At 51.2% G+C, this 22,668-nt stretch overlaps 1 protein-coding gene across 1 annotated transcript in view; it reads right to left on the bottom strand.

Annotated features, from left to right (window-relative positions):
* Positions 1–3,838: 3,838 nt before the first annotated feature.
* Positions 3,839–22,668, bottom strand: part of Utp6 (UTP6, small subunit (SSU) processome component, homolog (yeast)) — a 178,831-nt gene continuing 160,001 nt past the window's right edge. Inside the window, exons 19-22 of the mRNA XM_013016288.1 lie at positions 15,181–15,261; positions 12,258–12,325; positions 4,114–4,201; positions 3,839–3,939 (exon numbers count right to left, since the gene is read on the bottom strand). Coding sequence (XP_012871742.1) covers positions 3,839–3,939; positions 4,114–4,201; positions 12,258–12,325; positions 15,181–15,261 — 338 coding nt within the window. The remainder of the gene's footprint in view (positions 3,940–4,113; positions 4,202–12,257; positions 12,326–15,180; positions 15,262–22,668) is intronic.

The following is a 22,668-nucleotide window of genomic DNA, read 5'->3' as shown; positions in this document are numbered from 1 at the left end:
GCAGCTAGGATCACAGGCACCCAGCTGTTTTGTTTTAAAACAGAATCTTACTATGTAGCCCACACTGGTTTCCAGCTGTTAATCTTTCTGCTTTAGCCACCTGGGTGCTAGGATTACAGGTATATGCCACCAGCCCCAGCAAAAACTATATCTCTGAGAACAGTTGTAGGTAGTATTTTTCTTTTGTTCTGTCATGGGGCCTGAACTCTGGGGCCTGGGCACTGTCCCTGAGCTCTTTTCAGCTCAAGGCTAGCACTCTACCACTTACGCCACAGTACCACTTCTGGCTTTTTCTGTTTGGTGCTGAGAAATCGAACCCATGCATGCAAGGCAAGCACTCTACCACTAAGCCACCTCCCCAGCCCCATGGTAATGTTTTTCTACCACTGACGAATGTGCACACAACTCATCTTTTTTGGTCACATCAGAATAACACTTATACCATCATTGACCAAATACATGTGTCTTTGCCTTAGCTTACTAGAACAATCTTAGTTTCACTGAAACCACAATGTTCATAATATGTACATTATAAGCTACATATTACATATTTTTCCACCTAAAATCATCTTTTATAAGAGTTTTTTTTTGTCAGTCGTGGGGATTTGAACTCGGTCTGGGAGCTATCCCTGAGCTCTTTTGCTCAAGGCTAGCACTCTACCACTTTGAGCCACAGCTCCACTTCACGTTTTGGAGATGAGAGTCTCACTGGGACTTTCTGCCTGGGCTGGCTTCAAACTGTGATCCTCAGATCTCAGCCTCCTAAGTAGCTAGAATACAGGACCTGCCCCATAGGAGCTTTTTTTTCAAAAGCAGTTTCTCAGAGGAAAGAGGAGACACAGCAGGCTGTGGGATATTGGCGAGCTTCAACAAGGGAAGGCAGGTCCACACACCCAATGCCTGACTTGCCCTTCCCATAGGGGTCACCTGAAGCAGAGGATTGCGTGGATTGTGGATTGGCTTTAGGGCTTTGGGTGTTTTTGTTTTTGTTTTGTTTTGAGGTGTGATGAGGCCAGGGCCCTAGCATCCGCCTTTCTCTTGTGTGTTGTCTAGCCTGCCGCTACCCCCAAGTTTGCAGAACTTCCTTTCTTGTCTAGCTTTGATTCCATTGATGAGATTAGGCGCCCCCCACAGCAGCGTCCTTTGATGTGGTCAGGGGGTAGCAGGGAGATTTCAGGCCCAGGGAGCAAATCTTAATCTTTCAAGGGCTTCTCTGGGATCAGTGCCTGGGTAAACCCATTACATCCCTGCCCTTTCATCCCCCCAGGACACCGGCTCCTCCAGGCTCCGCGCGTCTCAGATCCGAAGGGTTTGTCAGATTTGGAGAGTGCAATAAAAGGGGGAAGAGAAAGCAGAGCAGGAATTCCAGCCCCTGCCAGCTCCGGCAGCATCACCAGCCATGTCAGGGCATCTTCCTCTTTCTTCTCTTCTAATCCTGGGCTCCCCACAAAATGGGGATTATTACAGAGGCCTGAGGCCAGCACTGGTCGTCTTTGGGGGAAAACCTCTGCCTTCCAGCTCACCCAGAGCCGTTCCCGTTCCAGCACCTGCGCCCTCACATCCGCCCGGCCTGTGCAGGGGATCCAGGTGACGGCAATCTCCGCTCCTACTGCAGTAAGGGGCTTACAGCCTGATTTGGGTTAGTGGGGCTGGGAAAGAGAAGATAGGGACACGCAGTGAGCCCTCCACACGCTGGAGGTGGGGGACAAAGGGGAGGGGGTGAGACGGGAGAGGGAGAGACAAGCTGAGAGACAAAAACAGAGCCAGCACCATCCCTCTTCCACAGCCCCCTCCCCCCCAAAAAGAGATCAGCTTTTGAAAAAGCAGAGCCAGGAAAAGCGGTTGGGTACCGGCAGCCAGCACTGGGAGTTGGAAATGCATAGCTAATATTTCTGGAAAAGCCGCGGCCGGGCATGCTGGGTGGTTTGCAGGTAGGAGCTCCCTGCTTTGCCAGCAAAACCCAGCGAGGAGCACGCGGCTCCGGCTCCAGGGTCCCGATCCCGAGGTCGAGGCGGGCGGGCGGGCCTCGCGCGGGGCGGGGCCGGGTTGGGGGCGCGGCCCGGGCGCCGAGCGGCCGGCAGGGGGCTCCCCGCGCCGATCTCCGCGGGGAGGAAGCGCTGGCGCGGCTCGTCCCGGTCAAGGGAGGAGACGGGGAAAATTACTGGGGGGTGGGGGGGGGAGCAGGAAGGGCAGCGGGTGCGGGAAGCGGCCCTGGGGACGCTCGAGTTGCGCTGCCCGCGTCCACGTCCCGTGCCCGCAGCGGCGCGGGCGGTGCAGGGACCGGGCACCTTGGCCATCCCCCTCGCCGCGCCCCGCGTCCTCCCGCTGGTGCCCGGGCCCGAGCGGGCGGTGTCGGGGGCGGTGCCGCACGAGGGGCGGGGCGGAGCGGGGGCGGGGCGGGGCGCGCGCCGGGCGGGCGGGCGCTGTCCGCGTCCGGCCGCCGAGAGCCGCGGAGCGCGCAGCCTTCCTGATGTGTCACCAGCACGTGGAGCCAGGTCGGCCCGAGCTAACGAGAGAGCGGATCCCCACCCCCCCAACTTTCGAGGGGACGCGCTGGCCTCCTCTCCCCATTGTGCCGGGTGTGCCCACCTTGGAGAGGGAGGGGGCAGCGGTCCCGAGAAGGTCGAGCGAGGCCGTGCCCACCCCCACCCCCCACGCCCCAAGGCCAGGCGCGCACGGGGCTCCTGGAACGTCGGGGCTCCCGACCCCGGCTGGCGGCCGTTGCGCCCCTGTGCGGGATGGGCGATGGTGCGGGAGGAGGCGGCTGGCGGCGGCGGGAGGCGCCGGAGTCTCGGCTCCTGCCCCTAGCTGAGCGCAGGTAACGCGGCGGCGGCGTGGGAGCGCGGCGAAGTTTCTCGGGGTGTAACTCTGGGGCTGGGCGTGAGCGTGGCACCCCCGACCGGGACCCTCGGCTGCCTCGAGAGAGGCCGAGGGTGGCCTGGCCGCCGGCGCGTTTGTCCCCCGTGGAGAGCTGGGTTCCCATCCCGCGCGGGCCGTGATCAGGCGGACAGGTGATTTCATGTTTTGGGGGGGATGGAGGGGGCGGGGGGAACCTCGGCGGTGCGGAGAGCTGGCGGCGGGACCCAGCCCGAGGAAGCCTGTCGGGGCGCGCCACACCCCACACTCCAAAGCGGACGGGAGTTGAGGGCTGGGTCTTTGCGGGCGAGATGAGGGTGTCAGTTCAACTGGCCTACAAAGTCCCAGTCCTCGGCCCCCCCAGGACCGGCGGCGTCGCCTCCGCGCTCCTCTCGGTCCCAGGCCGGCTTCCACGGGGGTCCGCGCGCGCGCGAACCGGCCGAGCTGCCACCTCCCAGACCCACACCGCGGCGGGGATGGAAAGGCGCGTGCAGCGCGGGCTCAGCGTGCGGATTCCAGGATCCCCGTGCTTGAAAAGAGAAATCGCGAGGCGCTCGGAGTTGGGAATCTGTGATTACCTGAGACCCCAAGCTGGATTCTCCTCTTGGGGCGACCTTCCAGTGAGCGGAAGTCTGCTCCCCTCTTCCTAACTGCCCTGCCCAGCCCAGCCCTGCCCTGCCGCGCTTTCCAGGTGTCCACCTTGAGCTTGGGGGTGGGGGAAGTCGGAGCCTGTTTTCCAGACTTGCCTTTGAGGACTGGAAGTGTAGCTGTGAAGAGCTCTTATTCCTGCACACCACCGTCTCTTGGAAAGATGGATCTTTGTAATGTGTCTAACTGGCTAGTCTTTTGTTCCCTGACTCCCCCTACCCCCCCAAAAAAAAGCTATCACCTCAACTTTATGCAGGAAGCTTTCTCAAACTCTATTCCTCTAAAGTTTGTTTCTTCACACACACACACACCCCAAAAAAACAAGAAACGATGCCTAAAATCCGGGGTTCCTGATGTTGGCACTTTTGCCACTTTGTGTTGTTTTGGCCCGCTTGGCAGTGGGGACCTTGGGAACATGCAGTGAGGTGACTTGACCTGTGTGAAGAGCACGTGAACAGAATGGGGACACTTTTGGCCCCCTTTTTTAGCATTGGGGAATAGAGACCTCTAGAAGTATGGAAGAGGGAGAACCAGCCTGGCCAGGTTGACCCATCTTGGGGAAGTTGGGGCAAAGACACATAAAAGGCACTTCATCACCAGCTTCCCGACCTCTGAGGGTCAACTGTATAGGAGTCTTTGTGGTTGTCATGTAGAAGTTTGTCGTCTTCCCTGATTCGGTGGGTCCAGAAGGAGCCAGCTGTGGACACAGGGCAGTCAGGAGAACTGGGTCTGAGGCCAGACTGGGGTTGGAAAATGAACAAGGGCATAGTCTTGCGCTGCGTTTAGCCTGAAATTTGTCTATGCGAGCTCTGTCCATTGGACCCTAGTTAGTGAAACATGCAGATGTCCAAAATATGGGAGAAAACTTTCTTTGACTGTGGGGGTAGATTTCCAAGTATCTTGACAAATTCTTAGTTTTGAGACAAAATTATCTAGTATTGGAGCCACTAAGAGCTTCAGCTGGAGGCCTTGCTCCTAATTAAGAAAAATGCTCTCTTTGGGGCACAGAATCAGGTTGGGAAAACAATGTTTTTCCTTTGAACCTATGCCTCTTGTAGCCCTGCAGATCAGTATGGGAAAAAAGTCAGTGAAATGGAAATCTCCAGAATATTTCATGGTCGTGAAAGATCTGCAGAAGTGGCTGTGTAATGAGATGCAGAAAAGCATGCAAAGCGGGCTGCTTTGAACCACCTGGAGGGGACAGGCTTGGGGACAGTGGAGCATGAACGTGTAGCAATAAGGCTTGAGGATCCAGACAGCACCTCTGGCCTGGTCCCAGTGGCCCGCAGTTCTCCTTCAGGCCATATCCTGTTCTCAAAGGGGCTGGCTAGGGTTTTAAGGATTTTTAGGAAATGACTTGGTGCTTCGTTTCATTGGGGGAAGCAGAGTGATTAGTTGTTTTTTTTTTTTTCCTTTTTTTTCTTTGCAAAATGAGATTGAATCAGCTCAGCTGTGGGCTGGGCTAGCCTGGCCTCCAGCAGCTGATTTCTGCTTTGATCTAAGCTGATGTGTTTAGAAATTGTGTTTTAGTAGAGAGCTTTGTGATTGTGCTGCCGCTTTGAATTCCCAGTGTCTGGTGGCATACATCTCCCTCCTGTCCCCAGCCCTACCCCCAGTCAGTCCATCCTTTGAAGATGGGTGCCTCAAGGTTTAGGTTTAGGTTGGGGGGAAGTGGCTTGGACATCAGACTTCTTGGTGCTGGAGCCTTCAGGAAACAGCTAAATGCAAGGTGTAAAGCTGGTGGGTGTGGAAGGATTTTAGCTATACCTCCCGGGAGAGACCCAAGCTGCACTCAGGTCCTGCCTACTAGAAGGAAACTTGCATTCCCTCAACTCTTAAGTAAATTGCAACCTGGTGAATAATTAACCTCACCCTTGTAGCTTTTTTTTTTTTTAAAGCTCAACCTATTAAAAGTTCGAGATCAATTTTTGCCTAGGAGAATTGCCATGACGTAGGATATACTGGGAAAACTTGGTCTTTTCATCTCTACGCTCAAGTTCTGGCAATTGTGGAAGTTCTGATACTTGGAAATGCCTCCAAGCTTTCATTGGTGCTCCTCCCTTCCCCCCTCGTGACTTCTAAGCTTCTTCTCTGTGTCTCTTAGCCTTTTAGCACCTCTATGCTGAAAGTGGAGCTTTCAGATAGCTCTGGATGGGGTGGATTCTGCCCTGAGTTTGTGGAGCAACAGCTTAGCCCTCATTACTTTGTGGACTTGAGTCCTGCCCCCTCCCCCCTCCCCTGGTTTGTGGCTCCCTGCATGGGTGGGTAAATATTTGGCCAGTCTCAGTTCTTCAGCACAGCAGCTCAATGCTCTTGGTCAGTGATAAATCTCTGAATAGAGTTGTCTCAGGAGGAAGGGATCATTTTGGTTTCCACCAAGGAGTTTTCTCTGGAAACAGCCAAATGAAGACCACAGAGGTGTAGTGTGGGTCAGACGTGTTGGGTTTCCAGTTCTGACTTCTCTGCTAGCTGGGTGGATTTTGTCTCAGTTTGTGACGTATTTGTGCTCCAGTTTCTCCCTTGATGAAACTAGGATTATGACACTTCAGCGGGGTGTGATAGGAGTCCTGAAAAATACACATACAGGCATAGCCGGTGGGCCTTCCTTCCGTGGTCCTCATCCCCTGGGCATTCATATTTAAAAATGTGTGTGTTTACCCATGCTTGTGTACATGTTAGTTGGGAAGTGTGCATAGGGACCTAGTCCCCAGGCTTGTAAGTTCTACAGGTTCTCAGGCTGGACTGACTCTTGTTTGCTGGCCCTGGATCAGTAATTTAACCCATCCTGTGCTCATCAGAAGGTGAGGATAGATAATATCTAGAAACCTTTTCCCTGTCTTAAGTCCCAGTCTTTTTTTGGGGGGGAGGGCGGCTATTCTCTAGGCCAAGATCTGGGCTAGGCAGAGTGACATCTGTGGGTAAGCCTGCCTTGCTTCCTCACTGTCCACGCTGGCTTTTTACCACCCTCACCTCCCGCCCCCAGCCTTGAGAGCAAATGAGGGCTCTTCCAGGATTTCCCAGCTGCCTTTTGTGGCTACAGCAGCAGTCTCCCAGATTGGAAGCAGCAAGCCAGAGCACAGGAGGTGGATTGGTCTGAATTAGCCAGCACAGACCTTAAAGGAACCCTGGCTTGCAGATGTGGCCGCCTTGCACATCTGCTCTGCAGTGCAGCCAGCTTGGGCAGCCCAAAGACTCCCCCATTTCAGACCCCAAGCACAATTCATGATAGGTTCAGAGAAAGGCATGCCAGAGACCCTGGCTGCTGTGCGCCTCCCCGCTCCATGGCAGGCTCAACATATACTCAGGGGACAAAGACGTTGAGGGAGGACACTTTGATTTATTTATTTATTAATGCTGAGAGAAAAAAAAATCAGGGTTTCCTGGAGTTTGGACTTCATACCACAACATGAGTGTTTTTGTTTAGAGTGTCAAAGGGGGTAGTCGGAATCAACTCTAAGCTTTGCAGTACTTGGGTGTTCAGTAGTCCTAACTGGCACGGGGCAAGAGGCAGGGCTTACCGAATGGACCAGGCAGGTGACTTCTCACCCACTGTGGGTGGCTGCTCCCTCCCTTCTCCTTCCTCCCTTTGGCACAGTCTGGGGAGTTTTGACATCGTCCTGTAGCAAGATCCCTTGTGCTGGCTGCCAGGGAGGATTGGGGAAGAAGGTGCCCTGTGGAAAGGACAGTTGCTTGATTTGCATCTCTGCTCTGTCACACTGGCCCTCGGAGCACCTTCCGTCCAGCAGATGGTTGGACCAAATAGACTACCTCCTTGTAGCCTTCACACTGCCAGTTGGGATGGGAGGTGCAGATGCAGTAACCCTGGGCTGTGGTTTGGAGCAGCAGGAGGGGTGTGGGAAGGCGTCAGAGATGTGCAGCTGTGAAATTTGGATCCATCTAGGAAGATTTTGTGGTTCGGGCTCATGAAGCTCTCTTCCTTTCACTGGATTCCTGCCCTGGGCCGTGCAAACACTGGCTTCTCTTCCTGGGTGATAGAAGCTTGCGTTCTGGTTTCCCAAGCAAACAAGAAATAACCCCCTATCTTTCCCCTTTGTGAAGTAGACTTAATAACTCTGTGCTTATTTTGCTGATATAGCACCTGGCTTTCCAGAGACTCTCAGAGGACAAAGGCAGGGGGAGGGAGGAGGGCAGAAAGGCCATTGACTTGGGAGTTAGAAGCCTGGCTGTCCTGGAGACTCCACTGAGGTCCAGAGACTCAGTTTCCCTGTCTGATGATACAGACTCACTTTGTAGGACATTTTGAAAACTGACAGAGAATAGAGAATGCCTGTTGAAACACCAGGCCATTGGTGGGGGCTGGCATGTGGTAACTGCTCACCAATGACTGCAGAGTTCATCCCTTGGCCTGGGCAGCCAGTCCGACTGGCGAGGTCGAGGCAGGACGACCTAAGGCAAGCTTGAAATCTAGGGAGAAAACGCTGGAAGAAAGGCAAGTCCTTGGTGGGTTGGAGGTCACTCCCGTGCTCCAGGGAGACTTGCCTGGAACTGCCTGAGGGTAGGGGCAGAGCCCACAATCCTGGGGTGGCTCCATGCCCTGGAGCCCTGTGAAGGGGGACTGAGGCAATGGGAGGGTTAGGGTGAAGTTCTCTGGAGCCTTTCTGCTGAGCTTTGCATGGGGGCGGGGACATAAGGAGAAGTTTGAGGGTGATTAAACAGATACTTGGAACTTGGACTTGAGTATAAGCAAGATGTTAGTCTCCCATATGCTTGTCCAGACCCTGCGTAGCTGGAAAAGTCAATCAGACCACTTGCTCCCAGCTGGTTGGTGCGGAGGGTGAGCGCTCCCCCTGTGGCTCATTCTTTCTAGATTTCTCCCTGTCCTATGTCTGTCCATCTTCGCTCAGGTCTGAGCACATGCTCTTCATCTTGGCCAGATCATGCCTCTGGTAAAAGGTCACATTTTGACAATGGACCTTTGCTATAGAATGGGTGTTGCTGGGGGACTGGAAAACTAGCTTTGACCCTGGGAAGGGGCAGGGTCCTGCAGGACCTTGACGTTGAACATAGGGGGTGGGGATGGAGCAGGGGCAGCCCCTGAAAATACAAGTTCCCTGGAAACCAGTCCCCATGCCCCCTCCAGAGTCCAAGGGGGGAGGGGAAGGGGCTACTGCCAAGATAGCTTGGCATTCTCCCTTTGGTCCTCCTGGTGGATTTTACTGTAATTAGACAAGTTGTGACAGATATCCCATTGCTCTTTGGGCCGGAGACTTGTGAGGAGCCCTGCCTGGAAACCCAGCCTAGTTCACTAGGGAGCCATAATTAGGCAAGAGAACAGTTCATGGGCCCTTGATTCAATAAAGACCCTTTTATGATGTTGGTTTTTCCCAGAAAAATAATTCCACTTTGCCCTGTTTATTGCATTTAGATGTGTAATCAATCATATTAGAGCGGGACAGCCCAGGGGACTGAAGTTACGCACTTGGGGTTTTCACTAAAGCCTGTTACCATCTTCAGGGGAAGCAGTGTCCTCAGGAAAAAGAAGAAAGAAAAAAAAAAAAGACAAGGAACAGTTTTGAGGATTCTCTCCTGGTATTCTAAGTTGTTGTCTCCCTTCAGGGTGAGTGGTGACCCAGGAACTGAACCCAGAAAGTGAAACTAACACCCTCAGCGACCGGGGCAGTGTCCGGGGCGTTGTGGGATGGGGAGCACATGTCTTGCAGAGTTGGGCAGAATGACTGTCCTCTCTGAGGACAGATGGCCCGGCTTCAGACTGGTGCTGGCCTGTGGCTGCCGGCTGCCCTCATGTCCCTTCCCCCTGCAGGGTAGTCAACCTTGACTAAGTAGAATCTGGGGCTCATGGGCAGCTTTATTGTCTGGGTGTGCCAGGCCTATAAACGTTGAGTGGGCATTTCTTTCAGGAGCGCAGTGCATGTGAGAGATGCCTCCGGCTCAGGGCGCTGTCCCCGGCAGAGCCCTCGTACACAACCATTTCCTCTTGTCATGTCTTGCTCTCAGACCTGCTCTCGGCCTGGCCAAAAGCATTTCTCAGAAATCCGTCCAGTGCCAGGGTGAGGTGGAGATCACCCATGGAATCAGGACCTCTTTCCCAATTTGAGGTTTAGAAATCTTGGGCGATGAGGAAATTTCTGGTAGTCATTTGTAGGAGAAACTGGGTATGGCATTCAGAATACTACAATTATATTGCATTAAAAAGCAGGGAAGGCGATTACATTGCTCAGGGGCAGCAAGTGGTCACCATGGTACCTCTCAACATATTCTCCGAGGGAGAAGAGTTGTGGTGTGTATATAGGGGGTGGTTCAGCTGGGGGTAGATGGTGATGATCAAAATATTCTTGTGAAGTACCACTGCTATTAAGATGTCTTTTTTTTTTTTTGGAACCTTATACTTTAGCCTTTCTAGATATTTTACACTGTTGGAACAAGTGCCATTACATCTTAAATATATGTTCACTTTTGTATCCCTCCTCTCCCGAGGAGTATAATTAGAACATCTGAAACTGGATTGTCCAATTAGTACATTTTTCTAATTAGCTGTTAGGAAGTTGTGATGAGATAAATTATTTCACATTTCCAAGAAGAAATTTGGCCACAGAGAGACGTTGAGGAGGTACATGGGGAGAAAAAGACTAGCTTCAGCTCCCGCCTGCCTGCTCTGTGGAAAACCTATTAACTCTCTCTCAGGCAGAAACTATGTGTGCATGTGGGCATGCATGTGTGTGCTGGGGCTTGACCTTGGAACTTTGCACTCTTGCTTGGTTTCCTTGCTCATGGCTGGTGTTATACTACTTGAGCCGACTTTTTGCTGGTTATTTGAGAGATGAAGTCTTTTGAACTTTTCTGCCTGGGTTGGCTTTGAACCACTATCCTCTAATCACTGTCTCTGGAAGCTAGTTTAAGCACCTGGAGGCCTGAGAACATTTTATTGTCCCTTTCCTAAGTAAACAGAATTGGGGGGGGGGTTCTTTAACATCAGCTTCTCTTTATTCCTGACAGTGAAGCCACCAGACAAAAATTGGCATTTCAAATACTATTTTCACCATTCAGCAGTCGCATTGGTGCCTGTTCTTTGAAGGGAAAAACTTTCTGGCAGCAGAAATTCAGTGTATCCCAGGCCCCATGGTACTGAGGCCGCCCAGCTGGGACCAGGGTGGTGAAATTACCAGCACCTTCCCTTTGTAACTGCTCTAGCCGCAGGCCCAGCTACCTTCTCCAAGTTGTGATCTCCAAAGAACCCTAAAAAAAAATCCAAATTTTTCATAATTAAATTCATGAGAAAACTTGACCTGACCTGAGACTATTATCATCTATATTTATCTCCGGGAATGTGAATATTCATGGATGTCACTGCAGCGATATTAATGTGTTTGATTACAGGTGCTGCCCTGCTGGGGTGCTGTATAAAGGGTAGCCCAGGCCCCACATTTTTTTTGTAAAGTCAGGAAAATTCTGAAACATCTCCAGCCTGAACATCTGGAGGAAGAGATCGTGGCTACCATAGCATCCACTAGGTGACAAAGACAGGCCAAGTCCAGCTTCCGGGGGCCTACTTCTCCTTCAGCCACAGGAGCTACCCCTCTACCACTGTAGGGCTGGGTGGCCCCGTGGCCCTGAAAGTCCTGCTGTCACTGGGTCTTGAGAGCTTAGTCCAGTGTGCTTGTATTGTGTCCTGTGTTCGGTCCAGTGCCTGTTGCCTATTAGCCACTATCGAGAGCACACTTTTTGTGTAAAGCTCCAAAGAACAAACATGAGGACTCAAAGGTCATGCCATCACTTGCAACCACATGCAGTCCCTGATTTATCATGGTGGCTCAGCTTTATGAGGTAGGCAAAAGCAATACCCATTGTGTGTGCTGGGGATCCAATCCAGGGTCTTGTGTATGCTAGGGAGCACTTTACCTCTAGATACGGCCCAAGTGCAACTGTGTTTATTAGCAATTATACTTAAGAAAGGCTCTTGGCTTTTTTCACTCAAGGCTGGTGCTCTACCACTACAAGCCACAAGTCCATTTCCAATTTTTTGTTTTTTTATCTGGTTTGTTTTTTTTTGTTGGTTGTGGGCCTGGACACTGTCCCTGAGCTCTTTGTTGTTGTTGAAGGCTAGTGCTCAAACCACTTTGAGTCACAGCTCCAATTCCAGTTTTCTGGTGGTTAATTGAAAATAAGAGTCTCACAGACTTTCCTGCCCAGGTTGGCTTTGAACTACAACCCTCAGATCTCAGCCTCCTGAGTAGCTGGATTACAAGTATGAACCACCAGTGCCCTGCTCACTTTGTTTTTTGCTGGTTTAATTGGAGGTAAGAGTGTCTTAGTTTTATCTGCCCTCTATCAGGTTTATATGATAAGGCTGGCTTTGAACTTAAGTCCCTTAGAATCTCAACCTCCTGAGTAGCTAGGGTTATAAGCATGAGCCACTAGCATCCAACTTGTACTTAGAATTTTGGTCTTTCCCTGGGCTAACAATATGCATTATGTGCTCTTGTGATGCTTGGCAAGGATGGTGACCTCAGCTCACAGGCAGTCTGTGACCACAAGGACATGGTTGGCAGTGTGCTTACACAGGGTGTTCAGTAGTAAGGTGTAGTCATGTATTTCTAGCACATACACTGAGGAACATGCATTCTCTCCTGTTATTATAGCCTAAAAGCAGTAGGAAGTATACCAATGAATGCCACCTCATTGTTCTAATAAAAGTATGGCCCATTGCCCATAGTTTGCCAACTATAAGTCCAAAGACTAAATGCATCTTCAATATAATTCCTTTCTTTCCATACTGCAATCTTGCCACCTGCCTGGTCATTTTGCTCCTCTTCCCGAAGCCTCACTTTACCCAGTAAAGTTCCTAAAGAGAAAAAAAAGCCATAACTCTCATTCTTGCTCCTATCTCTTCTTGGCTCCTCATCAGGATGGTCTGGAAATATGGCTGAAAGGGAGGTGTTGCTGCCCTCTCTGGATTGTCTTGAGCATGCATGTGCATCCTAGACCACTTTGAGCCTTGTCCAGGAGTACTCTGTGTGTGCAGACTAAGTAAGCCCTGTGGTGAGTATCGGGCCACACAGGTCTGTTGGGAAGCCCAGTTTCAGGACAGTCTGGGGGTGTGTGGGGAGAGCTGACTGGCTGAGCGTTCTTACCCAAAGAATTTCTGGCAGAGGGAGATGGGTTATCATAAACCCAGTGAGTCTGATGGGTGAGTTTCAGATCTCCTGGCTTGTTCATTGCAGCCCAGAATATCCAACAAGGGAGGGTCAGGCCAAGGAGGCTTTTCTCTGTAGTCAAAAGTGAGGCTGCAATACTGCGGAGCCCTCAGACCTTGCTCCCTGCCTCGGTAGCATGCTGGCCTGGGGTGGCTGGAAGGAGGGTGGAACCTTGTACACGGCCCCTGGCCTGCAAGCATGGCCTCGCCAGGGCCCGTTCCAGTGGTTTCTCTCTGTTGAAGGGGTTTGTGTCTCAAAAAAAAAAATTGGGGGGGAGGGCCCTCTGCTGGACCTTCTTCCCCAGCCAGGGTGGGGCTGTTACATAGCTTTCTTTCAAAAGCAAATTTCAAAGCAGAGTTGCTGTCTAGGTGGCTTTTCCTTTTGCCATGGCTTTGTGGGTGGGTAGCTGGCTGTTGTAGGTGGTCTGTGTCCAGTGGAAGGAAGCCTCTCCGCACAGCAGCTCCCTGATAAGCCTTGGTGGCTGGTTAGCCCCAGAGGAAAGGGGTTCTGCCCAACTTGGGCACCAGTGTGAGGCTGGCACAGTGAGGACTAAGGGAAGGCTGGAGGAACTGGACATGGTGGCCGGTGTGTGGTGGTGGGTTACATCAGATGGCAGAGAAGGGTCACCATCACACACAGGACAAGGATGGCCCTGACCATTGCCTCTCTTGTTTTTGAGTGTCTACACCAAGCCTTGTCTGAGCCATGGCTCTCAAACATGGTGTCCCTGAGAAGCATAGCAGAAGCCCACTGCCAACGTAGATCCTGGGGCCCTAGGGGCTCCGGATCAGCATTGTTCATTGTGCGTGTGGTGATGATGCTGGTGGTCCCCGGTGGGGTAGGCTAGTAGGTAAAGCAGTGTGTCCCACAGTTGGGGAACAGAGGGTATTAGCCTGGGGAAGGGACTGAACTTGGGGATAGTCACCGAGAAAAAGCAAGCTGCAGCTTGACACACAAAGCAGGAAGCGTGATAATGGTGGGTCTTGATTGAATGTCTCAGGCCAGGTGCCGCTCAGAGCCCTGCCCTCTCACTTGGCCTTTTTGCTCCAGACTGACACTGAAGGACTCGAGATTCATCTCCAGTGAGCCAGCAACAAGCTGGAAGTGAAGGTGTGAGTCTCACAGACACTTTCTGCGGGCTGGCTTTGAACCTCAATCTTCAGATCTCAGCTTCCTGAATAGCTAGGATTACAGGCAGGAGCCACCAGCGCCCAGCTTCCAGGTGCAGTTCTAAGCCATCCATGCAAGTGCTCACTTATTCTTCAGGCAACCTTGAGGGAGGTAGACAGTCTCACAAGGCCCAGACCCAAATGTAGAGGGGTAAAGTAGCTTGCCCAGACATAGTGGTGAGCTGGCACACTGCATGGGGAAGACGGTGGGCTGTGGTGGGGTTCCCAGTGCTGTGAGGACTCTGGTCCCACCGTGCTGGGGAAGTAGCTGTGACCTTGGCCAAAGCAGGATGACAGGTCCAGTTGGAGAGGGCAGCGGGGTACCAGGCTCGCTGCCTCTCAGAGTGAGCAGGTGAAGAGCCTGGAGCATGGGAGAGAAGGGGCGCTGTCAATTCTTGGGGTGCAGCTGCATTCCTGACCCCGTTCCACCCAGTGCTGCTCTCAAAGGATTTCTCCTGGCCAGTCTAGCCCTGCCCTTGGCGTCCAAGGGAGTGTACACTTTGCTAAGCCTGCCAAGCACTCGGAGTACTTTCTTTCCTTCCTTCCCGCTCAATCTGCCCTGCGAAGCCAGGCATAGTATTCCTATGGAGAGATGAGCACAGAGGCCAGGAAGCGGAAATCCATCATACGTGGTCACCCCATGGAGAAGGACCCTAAAGACAACCCTGATTCTAGAAGCTTCTTTTTTTTTCTCCATCCCCCTGATCACTCCTTTACTTCCCCCCCCCCCCCAGCATTTCCCTGAACCAGCACCACCCAGCGGAGCTGCCTGCTTGATTTGAACCTGAAAACTATCTAGGGCCTTTGCTTGCATGTGGTAGGAAGGTTTGGCCGAAGGCCGTGGGGTAAGCCTGCTGTCCTACTGACGCTCACACGCAGGTAGTTCTGGTCTGTGTGTGAAAGGTGGGGTGGGCGAGAGGCAGAGGTGTATGCCTGCGGCAGGTTGCAGTGGGGAGGGAAGGGGAAGGACCTGTGACTAAGCCTTTCACTCCTACTTCCTGGGGCTCTGTGGTAGGCTGAGTTCTCACTTCCCTTCTGCTTTTCCTCTGAAATGGGAGGCGGGCGGGGTGGGGTGGGGGGCTTCGCTCCTTCCAGGCCCCCTTTACAGACTAGGACTGCTAGAGATGACAGGGCCAGAGCTGAAGCGCCTCCCCTCTGCCACTGCACGCTGTGGGAGCGCCACCCCTGCAGGCTGTTCTACCAAAGGGCCTGGGCTCACGGGCTTGCGTGTGAACCAGGGCAGGCCACCGATGGAGGTCCCTCTCTCGTTCTCCAGTCACATCACATGGAGCCAGAGACCCTCCCTCGGCCACTAGGGCAGGTCTGTGTCCCACCTGTGGCCACAGGGACCGCATTCTCTAGTTCCAGTGCACGGGCCTCTGTGGGCAGAAGGCACCGGCCAGGTTCCACCTTGGCTGCGGAGGGGATGAAAGTTGGCCATTGCTGCCTGGGCTGTGGGAGGGAAGGAAGGGACCACCATGGAGACACTCAGGCCCGAGGAGGCCCTGCCAGCCATGCTTGCCCACCAAAGCTCCGCACCCGCATCAGGTAAGGGGACACTGTCTCTATCTCCTCACCCAAGCCAGTGATGACTGCCTCCTCACGCCGAGAATGTTCAAGGACAGCAAGAAAAATGAGGGACTTTCAGGGGCAGCTGTGTTTTCTGACTCAGTCATAATGCCCCTAAAAATCCTTATTGTTCTTGCAGTGTGCAGCGGGCAGCCCCCCTCAACCTGGGACCGAAGACCCTTCCTGGGGTTGGACTGAAGTGTACCGCTCCAAATGAGTACATGGGGCCTTGCCGATTTGTTGAGACAATTAAATTGGTCCATGTGTTCATGGGTGGGGGGTGGGGGATGGGGGGAAGGACTGGGCCACGGAGACATGCGGACACCTCATGCAGCTGAGCCCAGGGCCTGGTCTCCTTTCCCTGCAGGGAAGCTGCCTGAGCACTGCCCCAGGAGGGCAGCTGCATTCCAGCAGGCACTGTGCCCCCTTTCCTAGGAAACCAGAGAAGGAACCCGGGAGAATAGTAATTTCTCCCCACCCCCTTCTTTTAGTCAGTTATGGGGCTTGAACTCTGGGCCTGGGCACTGCACTGTCCCTCAGCGCTCAGCTCCAAGTGAGCACTCTACCACTTAAGCCACAGAGCCACTTCCAGTTTTCTGGTGGTTTATTGGAGGTAAGAGTCTCACAGACTTTCCTGCCCAGGCTGGCTTTGGACAGCGATCCTCAGATCTCAGCCTCCTGAGTAGCTAGGATTACAGGTGTGAGTCACTGGCGCCCAGCTGTAATTTTTCTTCTTATTCTCTTTCTCCCTCTCTTCTTTCTCCTATCCTCTTCTCTCCCTCTCCTCCTTTCTCTCTTCCCTCTCTCTCACTTTTCCCCTCCTGTCCCTTTCCTCTCTTCCCCTTCTTCCTCTCCCCTTCTCCCTCCTCTCCCCCTTTCCTTTGATTATTCCTTTTGTTCTTCCTTTCCCTTTCTCCTTTTTTCCCCTCCTCCCTTTCTCTCCCCTTTCCCCTTCCTTTATTCCCTATATCTCCTTTCCCTTTCTCCATTCATTCTCTCCTCTCCTTTTTCTCTCCTTCCTCTTTCTTCTCTCCCCTTTATCCCTCTCCCCTCTTTCTCCAAGTCTCCTCTCATTTCCTCCTCCCTCCCTTCTTCCTTTGTCTCCTTTTCTTTCTCCCTCTCCCCTTCTCTTTCTCATTCCCCTACTCCCTTCTCCCTCATTCTTCTCTTTGTCCTCTCTTTCTCCCCTTTCCCTCCCTCATCCTCTCTTACTCTCCTTTCTCTTATTTCTCCTCTTACTCTCATTCCCCTCTCTTCTCCCCTCTTTCCCCTTTTTTTTGTGTTTTGGACACTGGGCATTTTGACTCAGGCTGGTGCTCTACCACTTGAGCCATACTTTCAGCTTTTTTAGTAGTTAACTGGAGATAAGAGTCTCAGGGATTTTTCTGCCTGGGCAGGCTTTGAGCCATGCTCCTCAGATCTCAGCCTTCTAAGTGGCTAGGATTACAGCAAGAGCCACTGGTGTGTGGCTCATTTGTTCTAGTTTATTTGCTTAAACAAGCAAATTAGGAAAACTTTTTTTCCCTAATTATGAAAGAATTGTGTTCAAATAGTATGAAGCATTTGAAAAATGGAATTGCTTTTTGAGTGTTATAGAGCATTAATCAAAGGGAAGAAAGACTATATAAACTCTTGTACCTAGAGATAATGCCTGCTAAAATGAGATGCATCCCTCCTGAGCTCATCCAGACCCATTCTAGGAAGCCATTTACCCTGATCCCAAAACTGGATAAGGACAGAACTTAAATAAGGAAACTACAGAATAGTTCTGATGAACTCAACAACACATTAAAAAGCTCATATGTCAGTAAAGGCAATAAATGACAAACATACAACGAATATTAATACTGAATGAGGTGAAAACTTTTTTAAAATCAGGAACCAGACAAAGATGTCCTCTCTCCACTATTAGCTAGAGCAATAAGGGAGAAAGAGGTGGCAGGGGTACAAATAGGAAAGAAGAAGTTAGTGGTGTCTGTTTGCAGATGATATGATTCTATACTTTGAAGACACCACTGGAAAACTCTTAAATATGATAAACACTTTCAAGAAAGTAGCTAGATACAAAAAATCAGTATTTTTATATATACCAGTAACAAGCTTGCTGATAAGAAATCAAGAAACTCATTCACAGTAAGCAATGCCCTAGGAACAAAGCTGACTAAGGAGGCCACGTCAGCAATGAAACAATGAAGATTGGAAAAGATACTAGAAGAAGGTAAGCCCTTCTGTGTGCACGAGTCGGCAGGATATTGTGAAAATGACTAATCAAAATTGATCTACAGGTTCAATGAAATCCACATTAAATTCTAATGCCATTCTTCACAGAAATAGAAAAAAAAATCCTCAATTTATGTGGCAGTATAGAAGACCCCAAACAGCCAAAGCTGTCCTGAGCCAGAACTATCCTATGCTGAAGGCATACCATATACCTAATTTCAAAATACGCTACAGAGGCATAGTAATAAAAACAGCAGGATACTAGCACCAAACTAACACAATTTTATAGAAGATCTAGAAGAACAGAAAACCCTGCACCTACAGCCATGTGATTTTCCACAAAGGTACCAAATCATAATAAAGACAAGACAGCCTCTTCAACAAATGGTGTTGTGAAACTCTAAGGCACACATGGAGTAGACAAACTAGTGATCCTCTTTTCTCTCATCCTATAAAAATTCAAAAGCTGGGCATGGGTGGCTCACACCTGTAATCCTAGCTACTCAGGAGGCTGAGATCCGAAGATCTCGGTTCAAAGCCAGCCTGGGCAGGAAAGTCCCTGAGACTTATCTCCAATAAAACACTAGAAAACTGGAAGTGGCGCTGTGGCTCAAGCGGTACAGCACTCGCCTTGAGCTGAAGAGCACAGGGACAGCGCTCAAGCCCAGAGTTCAAGCTCCACAACCGACCAAAAAAAAAAAAAAAAACAATTCAAAATGGATCTTAATGTAAGACCAAAACTTTAAAACTACTAGAAGGCATAGGCAATGACTTTCTGAATAGGATTCTAACTGTGCAGAAAATACGAGCAAGAAATGACTAATGGGATTGCATCGAGTTAAAAAGCTTCTCTGTGGCGGTCAGCCTGCAGGGTGGGAGGGTATGTTTGCCAGCTATTCATCTGATGACATTAATATCCAGAATATATAAAGAGCTCAAAAACTTAAACATCAAAAGTAATCCAGCCAATAAATGAGCAAATGAATAAGATAGTTTTCAACAGAAGTATATAATGGCTAATACATGAAAAGTTCAACATCTTTAGCCATTAGGGAAATGCAAATGAAAACTACATTGCGATTCCATCTCACATCACTCAACAAGAACATAAGAAATGTCTGGGCGCTGGTGGCTCATGCCTGAATCCTAGCTATTCAGGAGGCTGAGATCTGAGGATCATGGTTCAAAGTAAGCCTGGCTGGGAAACTTCATTAGATTCTTATCTCCAATAAACCACTCAGAAAAAGCCAGAAGTGGATCTGTGGCTCAAGTGGTGGAGCACTAGCCTTGAGCACAAAGAGGCTCAGGGACAGTGCCCGGGCCAAGAGTTCAAACCCCAGGACCCACCACACACACACAAAAAAGAAAAAAATGCAAATAGGTGGAGGAACCCCTTACACATTGCCAGTGGGAAATTGTATTGCCGTTCCTCAAAAAAAAAAAAAAAGCTACCCTATGATCTATATCTGAAGGAAAGTAAGTGGGCATGCAATAGAGATATGCATATATGTGTAGCAGCAACCCCAATAGCCAAGCTATGGAATTGGTCTGGGTGCCCAACAATCAGCAAATGAAGAAAATGTATGGATACACGTGATGGAGTATTATTCAACCATAAGGAATGAAATTATCCCCTTATACAACTGTGTGCTAATAAAAAATGCAACAAAAATGGAAGAACGCGGAAATGGTTCACAGTATTGGGGATGTACTAAATGCCACCAAATAATTTAGTTACAAATGAAAAGGCTTTATGCTATGCATATTTTGTCCCAATAAGAACAAAACTATTTTTAAAGTAGTGATTGTCTAACAGAAATATTTTGTTATTTGCAGGAAAGTGGATGGAACTGGAGAGCCTCATCTTAAGTGAAATAAGCCAGACTCAGACAAGTAGTTGAATGTTTCTCTTGTATGAGGAATCTAGATTTTTTTTTTTAAGATATGGAAGTAAGCCAAGCACCAGTGGCTCACATCTGTAATCCTACTCAGGAAGTGGAGATCTGAGAATCACAGTTCAAAGCCGGCCCCGGACAGAAAAGTCCCAGTGAGACTCCAATTAACCACTCAAAAAACCAGAAGTTGAGCTGTGTCTTAAAGTGGTAAAGCATTAGCTTTGAGCAATAGACTTCAGGAGCAGTGCCCAGACCCTGAGTTCAAGCCCCACAGTAGACAAAAAAAAGATAGGAAAGTAAAGGACTATTTGTGATGAAAATGGGAGAAAATGTAAAGAAACCCATTATTTTGTAGTATATACAGTGAGTGTAGTGTATACACTAATAAAAATGAAAATTTTAAAGTCCTTCCTGCCTTTCTTTCCTTCTGGCTGCACGTCCTACCAGTTAGCAGGTTAGACACAAGAGGAAGGCCCCTCATCCCCACAAGCCATGGCTTTGTGCTCAGAGCTTGGGTCTCCTCCCTCCCCCAGGCTGTCTGAGGGTTTGAGCTCAGGGCCTTACATTACCAGGCAGCCTCTCCATCATTTGAACCAGGCCGGATCTTCTTTGTACCAGTGGTTTGCCCAGCCAGGAAGCTCAGAGGTCTTGTTGGGGGAATTTGGGCAGCATAGAGTCTCTCCAACCTGGAATGAATGGGATAGGGTCCTGACTAGGGGGCTCTTGACCCCAGTCACCCGCAAAAGCCACTTGGGGGAAGGCTCAGAGGCACCCAAAACTGGGTATCTTGGGTCTTGTGTTTTCCTTGCATCCAGGGAAGAACTATGGAACCATGTGCTTAGGAGCAGGGAGGGCAGAGGCGGCCTCCAGCTCTGCCTGCAGAGCCCTACTGAGGATGTGGCCAGCAAGGAGCACTTGCACTGTTTTCTCTGCTGCACAGTCAGAGGATTTACCCAAGGACGCAGCCAGGGTATCACAGAGCTGTGGTTCACAGCTGAAGCTCTGACCCCTGCCCCCCCCACTGCCCAAGATCTCACGCTTTAGAATCACTGCTCAGTGGCGTTCATAACTGATATACACAAACTTACTGTGTTTAATGCCAAGCATTAGGAGCTGGGTGTGGTGGTCCACAACCTGGTCATCCCAGTGCTCTGGAGCATGAGACAAGAGGATTGTGAGTTCCAGGTCAGCCTTGGCTCCATAGCAAGTTTGAGGACAGCTGGGCAATAGCAAGACCCTGTCTTCAAAAACAAGCACTTGTTCCTCCCAATCTTGTCGGGGGTGGGGGGAAGGGAGGGAATCTCATCCACCCGCTTGGAGTAGGTGTCTCCCCCACAGCAGGTTGGGTAACTTCCCATGGGTAACTTGCCTCCATGATAGAAAATGTGAACCTCACTCACTAGCCAGCCTGGATCCCCAGCTGCCCCACTCAGCCTGCCCTGATTCCCTCATTTCTGGCCCCAGGTGGGGGTGGGATTTAACTCCAATATATAGACCAGGAAGGGCCTCAACACTTGGCACCGGTCACTGGATGGCAGTGGCCATAACTGCCTGCTGCTGCCCTGCCCAGAGGCAGGCAGGAGGGAAGCCATTCCTGCATGGGCCTGCTTATCTGACTGGGGGTCCAGAGCCCTGCTGGGGTGCCTACGGGCTCCAGCAGTGTCCCAGCCTCTTCCCAAGTTGACTCCAGGATCCAGCCTGCTGGCTGGCTGTGCCGGCCACCAGCCCAGGGAGCTGACCATGGGCACTTTGTTGGCTCCAGGAAATGGTCAGCTGGTCTGGGAAGGTCTGCAGAGCCGGAGAGCCAGCCTGCCTTGGAACTGGCAGCTGGGGGTGGGAGCCTGGGCTCTGGGCCAAGTCCTCCAGCTTCCTCTGGAGCCCGGGGCCACTCCTTCCTAGCTTGGCCAGGGCCTCTCCCTCCTCAGTGTGGCTCGCCCTCCTCCACCCTGCCCTCTGCAGCAGAATGCACGCACTTTTGGCAAGGACACCCGTGCAGCTTGCTTTGTAGAAAGCAGGATGGCTGTGTAGGCCGGCTGGACCAGTACCTCAGCAGAAACCAGGCAGTGGCATCCGCTCCTCCGGCCTTTTACTCTCCCCCCCCCCGCGGCCCCCCCGCCCCCCCCCCCCGTTTCCTGTGGAGCTGGATTAGAGTGTCCTCAGCTGCCCGACTTTTACCTGAGTCACAAAGCTGCAACTCTAGTAACAACCTAGCTGCTGCCCACCACTGAGTTGGGAGCTCTGAGGACGGGCATTGGGCCATGCCATGCCTTTCTCCTGGGTTTGGATCAGGGGCTGTCATGGAGCAACTCCGGGGAAGGCCTGTTGCCTCATTTGATGGGTGGAAGAGTCCCCCGTGCGAGTGTCTGCTTTCTCACCTATGCTGCACACAGAGGGGAAGCCGTTGGCTTGTCCCTTCCTCGCCAGGACCACAAGAGCTGAGAACACTGGTGCCAGGGTTGAGGAAGGGGCTGCATTACTGAGGCTTATGCAACGTTTTGGTGGCCTTTGATCCCTGATCCTCTTAAAAAGATGGACTTTCCCAAAAGTCTCTTTTTCTGGTCTCCAGCCCTGGCTGAAAGGTTGGGCCAGTATGCTGGCTTTCCTTAGCCCTTGTGATCACCTACTCCTATCTCTGGGGTCCAGGTGGAGCCAACCCCACCCACTGGCTCTAGAGGCAGAGAGGCAGATATAGATCATAGGATATGGGTTCCAGAGGCTCCCATGGGACTTGTATAGCATCTGTGGGCAGAGAGACGCTTCTTTCTGCTGGTTCTGTAAGATGTGAGTTTGGAATGTTTGGATGCCAACTTGTTACGCGCTTGAAGATGAAGCCAGCCAACAAGAAAGTGAGGGAAAATGGAAAAGCTCTGCTGTCCCGACTGCTGCTGCCCAGTATAAGCCTACCCCAGCTTTACCTGATTATAGGAGGAATACAGTTCTTTTTTTCTTTTTTGTCAGTGGTGAGGCTTGAACTCTAAGCCTGGGCACTGCCCCTCAGCTCTTCAGCCCAAGGCAAATACTTTACCACTTGAGCCATAGTGCCACTTCTGGTTTTATTGGAGATAAGAGTCTCATGGCCTTTCCTGCCCGAGCTGGTTTTGAACTGCAATCCTCAGATCTCAGCCTCCTGAGTAGCTA

Source organism: Dipodomys ordii, unplaced genomic scaffold (genome assembly GCF_000151885.1).
Source record: "Dipodomys ordii isolate 6190 unplaced genomic scaffold, Dord_2.0 Scaffold31, whole genome shotgun sequence".
In the NCBI taxonomy this organism is placed as follows: Eukaryota; Metazoa; Chordata; class Mammalia; order Rodentia; family Heteromyidae; genus Dipodomys; species Dipodomys ordii.
Note: the sequence above shows the minus strand (reverse complement) of the source record. Positions and strands in the feature narration are given on the sequence as shown.